The 11,181-nt window shown below is 50.2% G+C and overlaps 1 protein-coding gene across 1 annotated transcript; it reads right to left on the reverse strand.

The window, feature by feature from the left end:
- Nucleotides 1–3,446: 3,446 nt before the first annotated feature.
- LOC128047290 (sperm mitochondrial-associated cysteine-rich protein) lies at nucleotides 3,447–3,959 on the reverse strand. The gene has a single exon (XM_052639404.1). The coding sequence runs from the start codon at nucleotides 3,957–3,959 to the stop codon at nucleotides 3,447–3,449; it is 513 nt and encodes a 170-aa protein (XP_052495364.1).
- Between the last annotated feature and the right edge of the window lie 7,222 nt (nucleotides 3,960–11,181).

Consider the following 11,181-nt stretch of genomic DNA (forward strand, 5'->3'; position numbering starts at 1 on the left):
TCCATAACTTCCAAAGTGCCTTTATCCCTAACTGGCAAACTTCTAGAGAATAGAAAAGGGTATCGGTTCCCATGCTTCGTCTAGAAGCACAAAGCTCAAAAATCATGATTTCCCAAGGTCACTCAGTTAGTGAGGGCATGGGGGAATCCAAATGCTCTCCATCCTGGTCCTGGACTGAAAATCCTTGATCTCCTGACACCCAGTCTCTCAGTTCCTGGTGATCTTTTCTTTGAGGGAGGAGGTCACCCTGAATGATAGCAGGGAGTGGGATAGGATGGCCTTACATGCCTTGTCTTCTGTTTTCCGGGATGGAGGCCAGTGTTCTCCATTACTGAGTTGTAGTTTTCTCAGAAGCACCTAAGAAAGACTTTAGGGAAGGTTACATTATTTTGGATTATTTTTATCATAGGACCTATTCAAAATACGTTTACTCTTTCAGGTTCCCCTGGCCCCTCAGAGCTGGGAAGCACAGCTGAGAAAGATCCTTTACATGGGATATGTGCCTGCAGAGCTGCAGAGGACTGGAAGGGATAGAGAATATCCTGGGAGGGCAAATCCATCTCTAGGACCCACTTCCAGTAGAGGGCAAGAAGGACCAGGATCTGTATGTGGGGAGTTACAGGGGAAGTCTGGCTTTCAGAGCAGGCAGGGAGGATGCTCTGGGAATTACTAGGAACCATGCCTACAAGAGGAGCATCATTTAAAACTTTTATTATGAAAATGTTCAAATAAAGGTAGAGAGGTTCTATAAAACCCTATATACTTAATTCAACAATATTGATTTTTATCCCTTTGTTCCTTCTCCTCCTTTCTTTTATTTGCCAAAATACTTAAATACATCACTTCATTCCATGCTTCAGTATGCATCTCTAGGAAATAAGGACCTTTTCTTACATAACCTCAAGGCCATTTTCACATTTAACAAAATCAACACTGATTCCTTGGCATTGTAAGTACTCAGTTCATAATTTAATTAAATGTTTAATTAAATGTTAAATAAATAATTAAATGTTTTCAACAGTCTAAAAATGTCTTTTTACAATTGGGAGGTTCCCATCAGGAATCAAACAAGGTCCACTTATTCTGTGTAGTAGCTGTCTTTGTACGCCCCCCTCTCATTGACCCTCCTCTTCAGCCATTGACTGGTCAAAGAAATCAGGTCAGATTTCCTTTAGAATGCCCCACATTCTGGATATTTTGTTTTACTTCCTTGTTGTGCCATTTAATTTGTTCTCCACCCCCCCATATTTCCTATTAAATGGAGGTTAGCAGTAGGGTTTGATTAGAATCATGTTCAGTTTTTTTTGTTTGTTTCTTTGTTTGGCAAGAGTCCTTCACAGGTGGTGCTGAGTGCTTCAGATTGCATCATATCAGGAGGTACAGGCTATGTGGTGGTGCTCTTTTTAGTAATGCTCAGATTCATCAGTGGGGTCAGGTAGTTACAGCTTCATTCCTCCATCGTAAAGTTCTCCATCAACCACCATCCTTAGCTTCATCCATTGAAGAGTCTTGTTTTGATCAGTTATTTCATTAGGGGTTGCAAAAATGGTGATTTTCCTAATTCCATATTTCTTCTATATCAGCTGGAGTTCTTCTGTAAAAAAAAAATTTTCTTCACCACTTAGAGCTATTTGACCACCCTGAAATATAGTTTACACAGGACAGGTAGCATAAATGCATAATTCTTTTTTTTTCAGTTGCCAATTTTCAGAATATGAAGTTGGGAGAAAAAAGGTTTGGACTTAGAGCTGAGTGAGGATAAGATGGCCTGGACAGTGGGCAGGGGACAAAGGGACTGTTTGGTAGCTATGTCCAGCCCTTGCTCACTCCAGGACATGGGGTGTTTGGAGGACAATGGAAGACTTGGTGTCCTGGCCCTTGGACGGCAATGAGATGGGTATGACGTAGGCCTGTGTGCAGGAAGCTGCAGGACCTAGAGAGAGAGGGAGAGACAGACAGAAAGCCGGATTCTGGGGAGGCAGAAAGAGAGATAGGAATTGAAAAACAGAAGAACAGAATTGGGAAAGAGAATTGGACCCAGAAAGACAGGAACAAAGACAGAGACACAAAGAAGGGAAATAGAAATGGAAAAGATCTAGTGACTTGCTCCCAGAAGCAGAATAGGACAGAAAAGGAGAGAAATAGGAGGTGAGTCAAAAGACCAAGGAGAAGATCTTAATTTATCTACTTAAAAAATAATTGTAACATATAGTAGAACTATATGTAACTTTGTCCTGTTTGAAAAAAAAAAAAAGACCAAGGAAGAAAACAAACATGAAGATACAAAATGAGACAGGGAAAGGGGAAAGAAAAAGACATGTATGTTAAGTAGATTTTATTTTAGATGGGGAAAAGGAGGGACAGAGTGGGAGAAACAGATATAAAGACACAAGTTAGGTGGAGGTAGAGTGTCCAGGTGATAGAAAAAAGGAAACAGAAATGGAGAGAGTGGTGTAGAAAGCTAGCAGGAAGGATAAGCAGAAGGATATACAGAGATAGAAATGAAAGAACAAAGGGTCCCAGATATCGAGGCAGAGAAAGAGAAGACTGAAGCAGATCAGTGTCAGATAACTTGGAGAATATGATGGGATGCTTAGGGGCTCTCAGCTTAAGATCCAATCCCAGGCAGATACCAGCATCTATCAGCTCCATCTTTCTCTTTGTGGCTTCTCCAACTCCCCAGCCCCACTCCCAGGGACAGGGGACTATGACTAGCTGCGTGTGGATGGAATCACTGGGAACCTGAGTCAAGGGCTCCCAGCTTCCATCATCCCTTGCCAGATGAGCGTGAATGTAACAGATAGGATTATTGCTGGAAGATTGGGGTCATGAGGCTGGGCAAGCCCTCAGAGATTTGAAAGATAAGACATCCAGGTGGAGAGCACCGGGTTCCTAGAACTAAAGGACCATAAAAGATGTCATGATATCCAAGGGGAGGGAGGAACCAAGAATCCTCTGTTCAGCCTCTTCTTCTGGTCCAAGAGCCACTGCCCTTCCTCCAGGCTCACAATGAGAGGTAAAGGGTTCAGAGACTCTTGGGTTATTCAGGGGTATGGGTGAAGGTCCACGGGGCAGAAAATGTGGTCCCTAGATGAAGAAGCCATCTTATCCATGCAAACTACAGAAAAGATGAGCCAAGAAGGGTCTCCCAGGGAGGTCAACTAGAGGGGGAAGTGGTCAACTTGCTCACCTTCAGGGACCACAGAAGAGGCCCTGAGAAGAACATTTTCCATTGCAGAAGTTGCAGAAGAGGAGATTCTGGAGCCAGTGAGAGCGTGTCCAGAAACTAGCTTCAAAACAGATGCCTGGCTCTCACTCTCAGGATTGAGGAGGCCGGGGGGCTCTGAGCAGCCTGCCCCCTTCCCTGCCTTCGAGAGGGTCCAGCTGATCTTCTGCCTGCAGAAGTGCTCCAGGAGATGGGCACTCTCCCAGGGGGCAACTGCCCCCTAGACAATCAGACAGTGCCGAGAGGTGCGCTGTCCCCTAAAGCAGCAGCTGGAGTGGCCAGTGGAGCCTGGAGGTCCCCAGGCAGCCCCTCGACCACAGCCACAGCTGTCACTGCAGCCCAAGCAAGAGCTGAAACAGGTGGCTCGACCCCTGGAGCAAGGGTACATGGGGCAAGGAGAGGGGCGGCAGCAGGTCAAGTGCTGGCCAGAGCACTGGCTGCAGGCACTGTGGGGATAAGTCAAGGGAGGACAGGCGGGGCAGGGAGGGCAGGAGCAGGTACAGGGTGGGCCTGGGAGGCTAGGACAGGAGGGGCAGGGAGCTGTGTAGGAAGGAAAGGTGGTGCAGGAGCAGGTGGGAGGGGGACAGGCTGGGCAGGGGCAGGCACAGGCAGAGGCGGGGCAGGACGGACAAGGGGAGGCAGCTGGTGGGCAGTGTCCAGAGGGCGCAGGTGGCTGTTGATGGCTGGCTTTCTTGTTCCGAGGCCCCAGACGCAGGCCCAGAGAGAAGTCCATTCAGTGGCGGGGAGCGGCCAGGCTGGGGGTTGGGTGAAGGGGAGGGTACGGGTGGGGTCAGAGGGGGAACTGTGGGGAGCAGCGGTGGGGGCAGGATTAAACCTAAGACACTGCTGAGCCTCTCTGAGCCGGCAGGAGCTCAGACCTCCCCAGCTAGCCCTCCCCTTCCCTGCTTGCCGTCTCCCCTCCCCTCCACAGAGCACCTTCCATGGGCACCAGATTAGACCAAGTCCTCTAACTATGATGTGCACTCTTCTGCAAGCAGTGCCCTTTCTCTTTTCTCCATCTGGCAAGATCCTTTTCATCTCTGAAGATTTCCCCTTTATTCAATCAAAAAGTATTTCTTGAGCTCCGGGCACCTGACACCTGCCCATCACTCTCCAGTCCCGATGGCCAGAATGACCACTTCAGACTTCCAAACAGTCCCCAGAGGAGACTCAGGGCAGTAGCAGCAGCACAGCAGATGCTCTGAGACTCTGCCTGGGATATTGATGGGAGCTGGCGGGGCAGGGGAGACCTAGGTTCTGGGAGTTTCCAGACAGGGCAAGTCCCAGGTGTTGTGGGGAGGAGGAGGGCCTGGCTGTCTCTGGGAGCCTGACAACCAGCCTGGACAATTATTTTTTTCTTAATTTAAATTTATTTATTTTAATTGGAAGCTAATTACTTTACACTGGACAATTATTATTGGAGGGCCTATCATGCAGCAGGTACTGGTCATGTTATAGAGCAAGACAGTGAGGTTTCCACTTATGGAGTGCCCTTTAAAGTGAGGGGTGGGGCTGGGTGGGGACAAAAAGCAAACAGGTAAACAAATAAATACATTAGCTTGTCTAGGAGCATGGAATGGCTGTGAAAAAAAACCCAGAGTGATGTGATACAAAGTGACTCAGAGAGGTGGATCCTTCAGAAGGAGCAGCTAGCCACCACACAGTCAGCTCCAAGGGCCCTTAAGGGTTTAAAGTGAATTGAAGTGAAGTCACTCAGTCGTGTTTGACTCTTTGCGAACCCATGAACTATAGCTGACCAGGTTTCTCTGTCCATGGGATTTTCCAGGCAAGAATACTGGAGTGGGTTGCCACTTAAGGGTTTGGGAGGAGATAAAAGTCCTGGCAGATCACAGGAGAGCAGCCTGAGGCTGACTAGAACCCAGATGGGTGGACTGTGGGGAAAACAAAAGCTGAGAGGAGGGTAAGGAGGCCTGGAAAATTTTGTAATAGAAAATTCAGTGGCCAGGGCTTCCCTGGTGGTCTAGTGGCTAAGACTGCGCTCCCAATGCAGGGGGCCCGGGTTCAGTCCCTGGTCAGGGAACTAGATCCCACATCTCAGCTAAGAGTTTGCATGCCTCAAGTAAGAATGCACAGGCCACAACTAAGCCCTGGCACAGCCAAATAAATAAACAACTATTTAAAGAAAATTCAGTGGTCAGGGACAGTGCCACTGGGAAGTGACATTCTAGCAAGGACCTGAAGAAAGCAAGGGAGAGCGCCATGGAGATGGCTAGTGGAAGAACATTCCAGAGAGGAGGACAGCAAGTACAGCTTTTAGCAAAGAGGAGAGTCATATGGCACAGGTAGAGAGCCAGGAAGAGGCCCTGGGAGCCACAGCAGTGACTTGGATCTTATTCCAAGGAAAACAGAAAACCACTGAGAGTTTTAGGCAAGAAAGGCGTATGGGTCTTGATTTTACACCTGCTCCTGATTAGAATGTTCTACATTATCTGATAAAAATTGAGATTGTCTGCACACACACGCCGACTCTTAGCTTTATAGCCTAGAAAAACTCTTGCATGTATATATTGGGAAATATGTACAATCATGTTTTTAGTAGCATTATGATAGCCCAAACTGGAAACAACTCAAACTTTCACCAACAGTAGAATTAAAAAAAAAAAAAAAATTGTGGTATATTCATGCAACTGAATACTCTGCCACAATGAAAAAGACAGTTATGTGCAACAATTTGTGTCTCTCTCACAAACAAGCTGAACAAAATCAGTCAGACAGGAAAGGGCAATACAGTGTCATTCTGTTTATACAAAAAACAGGCAAAATTAAATAATATTATAAAGAGATGCATATGTAGGTGCTAATACTATAAATAAAAAGAAGGAAATAATTATCTGAAAAGTCAGGATGGTGGTTACTTCTTCAGAGAGGAAGAGGATGATGGGAGAGTCACATGGGCACCTCTGGAGCAGGAAATACTCTATTTCTTGAGCTGGATGGCAGTCGAGTAGGTATTCATATTCCAATTTATTCTGTACACTGTTCATAATATATTTCTATACTCTTTTATAAGGAGAAAATGGAAATACTATTTCTTTTCTTTTTTAAAGTTTATTTATTTATTTTAATTGGAGGATAGTTGCTGTACAATATTGTGATGCTTGTTGCCATGCTTCAGTGTGAATCAGCCACAGGTATGTATGTGTGTCCCTGAACCTCCCTCCTAGCCACCTCCCGCCACACCCTGGCCCTCTAGGTTGTCACAGAGCACCAGCTTTGTGTGCCCTCCTTCATATATCAAGCTCTCACTAATCATTGTCTCACATATGGTAATGTATATGTTTTAGTGCTATTCGCTCAAATCATCCCTCCCTCTCCTTCTCCCACTGAGTCTAAAAGTCTGTTCTTTACATCTGTGTCTCCTTTATACTATTTCATTCTCTACTCCACGCCACCTTGCTCATATCATTCTGCTGAAGTTAGACACTGAAGTTCACACACCTATCTCTCCCACCAGACCTTGAGTCAGCAACCTTCCAGATTGCTGGTCTGGCACCTATCAGTGCCTGGCATAGAGCAGATGTTCAATAACTATTTTCTGAATTGGGTTGAATTGAACTGAATTTTCCAAGTCTCATCTCATGGAGAGGTGGGCAGCTGCAGATGAAGAGGAAGCCTGTGGTGGTGAGGAAAGCTCAGGACCACCAAGACCTAGGTTCCCATGTTAGCTCTGCTATAGCTGTGTGATATTGGGCAAGCTGCTTACCCTCTCTGGTTCTCAGTTCCCTCTGTGAAATGGGATGATAACTGCTCCTTCTCTGGACTGCTATGTGGATTAAGTGAGTAATATACAAGCCAAGCATAACGCCTGGCATACAGTAGGTGCTCAACAAAGGATAGCTTCCCAACTCCCTCCCCCCAGCCTCACATCTTTTCTTCAAAGGAATCCACTAGAAAGGGCAGCCAGACATCACAGATGGTCCCTGAAGGTGGTCCCACATTCGCGGGGCCTCCTTGGGGCTAAGGCAGAGATGTAGTCTGGAGGAGAGCTGGCAGACAGGGAGCTCCCACTGTAAGTGAAGTGGGAGAGCTGGCAGTGGAGGCAGGACACCAGGGTTCTGGGAGTTTCCATCTAGGGGAAGTCCCAGATGTGGGCGTGGAGGTGCCAGGTCGGCCCCACCCAACACCCTGGCCCCAGGGGGTGTGGGCACAGGGAGGAAAAATGGGTCATCAGAACAGGTCTAGAACTTAACCCCATTTGGTCCCATGACCTCTGAGCCAGTTCTGGAGGAGGAACAGCCACAAAGAAACCTATTCTCTCCTCAAAGGACCCTCCATCCCTTTTCTTCAGAAAGGAAGAAGCTTGGAACCTTGGTGTCTAAACTGGAGGAGCTGGAAGCCCCCCAGTGGACAGAGGAGAGATAAAACCCTGTAATCCAGGATGGAGGTTCTGTACCAAACAGACTGCTCCACCCACCCACATGGAGACTGGCAGACACCTGGAGCTCTTAGCTCACATGCTCCAGGCAACCTTGGAGGCAGACCTCCTCCTCGTTCCAGGGAGTGGGACAGGTCAGGGCTGGATCCCAGGGCGGGAGGGTGCACCATCGAACAGTTCAGAGTAGACAGGTTTTCTGTCTGGTGAGGCTACAGCAGGGCAAACTCAAGAGTCTCTCCACCTCAGCGTGGGGCCTTGTTTTCTGTATGGAATCTGGGGCCTAAGCTTGTGGATTGTTCCTCTCTATCTGTGCCTCTGTTTCCCTTTCTGGAGGAAGAGATGAAGGGATGGATGGAATCTTTCCAGGGAAGGAGCACCAGATGTCCTAGGGTCCTAGAGCGCTTTGGCCGTTAGGAGGTGCTCACCATCCCTCCCTTGTAGTGAATCAAAGTCCAGCAGAAGAGCAGGAGTGGAGGGCCCCTCTTCTTTCTGGGGGAGCAGGGTGGTTGGGAGCCAGGACCCTGATTCCAGGGCCTTTGTACGTACTCTTCTGCTGCCCTCCCTTCCCTCTCTTCTCCTCCTCATTTCCTCCCGTCCCCAAAGTCTTTCCTGATTTCCTTGGATACTTGGGCCCAAGGAGATTCCTACGGATTCCTAGGGCCTAGCGCAGTGCTTCGGAGAAGGCAATGGCACCCCACTCCAGTACTCTTGCCTGGAAAATCCCATGGACGGAGGAGCCTGGTAGGCTGCAGTCCATGGGGTCGCTAAGAGTCGGACACTACTGAGCGACTTCACTTTCACTTTTCACTTTCATGCGTTGGAGAAGGAAATGGCAACCCACTCCAGTGTTCTTGCCTGGAGAATCCCAGAGATGCGGGAGCCTGGTGGGCTGCCGTCTACGGGGTCACACAGAGTTGGACGCGACTGAAGTGACTTAGCAGCAGCAGCACAGTGCTTGGCATACAGTGGGTGTTTAATAAAGATTTGTTGAATTAATGAATGGTGCGTGTTCAGGGAAGAAATTCCTAGGGCTGTTTAGGGTAGTCCTAAAATCCTGTGTTGCAAAGTCAAGGCCTTATTCTGTGGGGATCTGGGTATTTCTGGTGCTGGTAAGACCTTCTACACACAGTCATTTACCGGGACAACCAACAAAGTGGCAAGGAGCAAAATAGGCCTGATACAAGGGGTAGAATTGAGAAGCACTCAGGGCAAGGCCGGCACCAGCCTTGGCACAGAGCAGGCCTGGGGGAGAAGGTGGAAGGGGAGGGGAGGACGGGAAAGGCACGTGATGTACAAAACATGTTTTCATCATGGTCTCCCTGGGTGCCCTGGTCTCCAAGCCCCGATGGCACTTTCATGCTTTAATGATGTCCTTGGGGGTTGTAACAGAGCTTTCCCCTCCCTTTCAAACCCCCTCCCCACCCCCACCCCCAGACATCTGCCAGCCACCTCTGAGCGTGGTGTGGGACGTCCACCCAGTAGCAGACTGGGCTTGGGCAGATTACGTATTCAGTGTCCTGATGCTGCTGGGGAGGAGGCAAGGGTGAAAATTAGGGGTGGACTATATGGCAAATCAGGGCAGGTAGGCTGGAAGTTTGGATCCATTTTCTCCTTTTTGCAATGTAAGGAGCGAAGGAAGTCTGGTTCTAGGGCCCCCAAGATATCATTTCTCAAGTTGCCAGGGTGATCAAGTGGAGCAACCACAAACAGAGCAAAGCCTAGAACTAGGGATGACCCAAGAGAAGCAGAAATGAGGGGAGCTCTCTTCACCAGTTTCCAGAGTGGGAGGCCCTCTTCTCAAGCTTCCTCCTGGAATCTCTGGGCAGAGCACAGACTGCAGTGCAAGGCGGAGAGAAGAAACTGACCCCCTAACAATACCCCTCTTCTCTGCTCCCCAGTCTGCCAGTTTGGTTTGACTTCCAAACCGCTGCAGCCCACAGACCCCAGTCACTGGGTCCTGAGGGAGGGGTGGGGGCGGGGGCGGGGGCGAGGCAATCCCTAGGGGAGGAGCCGGCGTAGGGCGGGTCTTCCTGGGCATCGCCCCCTGACTGCTGTCGTTGGCTGGGGACCGTAGAGGCCAGAAGGGCGGAGCCACAGTTTCCAAAACGGATCGATGGACAAACACCCACCAGAGACAAAGACACAGACAGACAGACAGACAAACCAAGACAATGAGGAAGGCAGAGACAGATGGAATTCCAGACCACTCCCTCTTTCCAGGCTATCCAAGAGTTTTGTCCCCCACCCCCACCCTCCGCCCCGTTAGCTTCTCTGGCCCCATTCGCTGTCCTGGAAGCCTAGTCTCAGAGCTCTAGCTCTGGGGGACCAGCCCCCGAGCCCCTCTAAGAAGGGTAAGGGGAAGTGTTGGGAGAGGGCTACCCAGCAGGGAGAGCGCTCTGCGGGTGGGTGGCGCCTGATTCTGTGTCAGGATGCCCGGCCAGGGGCCAGGGAGGGAGCGGTGCCCTCACCCGGTTCATGAGGACAGGAGACTCATTCACTGTAAACCAAGTACAGATGTGCTGGGAGGGGGAGGGGGAATCAGGGCCACATTCACAAACCGCAGTTGGGCCCGCCCTCCTTCGCCCGCAGCCACCATCACCAGGGCAGGAGGGGTTAACTTTACAGCCTCCTGGCAGGATCCCTGCCACACAGGCTGAGTGCCATCCCACCCCGGCCTGGATGCCTGGGTCCAACCCCCCAACACCCGCCCCTCCCACACTGCTGAGAGCTGCTCCCAGGGTAACCAAGCAAAGTCAACAGCAGCCAGGCCACCTGGGGACGGGACCCTGGAGTGTCTATTCCCAGCTCTTCCCAGCCCCAGAGTGAAAGGGAGAGCCTGTCAGCACCCCATCAGCAGCTCCTGTTCTCCTGAGAGAGCCACAGCAGGCCCCCTCATCCCCCTCCTCTTCATCTGACTCTGGCTACCAAAAGTGGCCTTTCCCTCTCCTGGGAGGGAAGATACCTGGTCCTCAGGGTAGCAGTAGGGACAAGGTAATTCCAGTACGGAAAATGTGATGCGACCAAGTCATTGTCCCCAGTGCCAGCTACTTGGGACTGTTGCTGGGAAGGTCCTTTGGGTGCCTCTCTCCTGCCCGGTCCAGCCCTCCCTCCTACTGCTGCCCTTCTCCACTCTCGCATGCCCACGCTAGTCCCTGTAGGAGTGCTGGGGCCCTGTGCACAGAGGTTGGACTTCACACTCCCTCCTCTTCTCTGGCTCTGTCCTCAGTAGGATGGATGCTGACACCCCGGGGGTTCCGACTCTAGGGACTTAGAGTCTGTGGTGGTCACGTTGAAGTTGGAGGAATGTCCCCATCAGACACTGACATTCACACTGGGTGCGTGCGCGCGCGCGCGCACACACACACACACACACACAGACCTAGCGTCAACAACATTCGTGGCGCATCCACCAGGCAGGCAGGCAGGAGCTAGTTAAGACAGACACACACCCTCGGCTTGGGCTTTCTCTCTCACACCCAGCGCAAGGCTCCTCCCACCCCCAGCTACAGTTCCCTGGCCCTCCTCCCCAGCCTCTCCCCTCCAGACACAAGCCTAAAGG

This window comes from Budorcas taxicolor, chromosome 5 (assembly GCF_023091745.1).
Source record: "Budorcas taxicolor isolate Tak-1 chromosome 5, Takin1.1, whole genome shotgun sequence".
NCBI classification, from domain to species: domain Eukaryota; kingdom Metazoa; phylum Chordata; class Mammalia; order Artiodactyla; family Bovidae; genus Budorcas; species Budorcas taxicolor.

Excerpts from the sequence above, each read along its gene's own strand:
- LOC128047290 (XM_052639404.1), bottom strand. The coding sequence starts at position 3,959 with ATGGACTTCTCTCTGGGCCTGCGTCTGGGGCCTCGGAACAAGAAAGCC.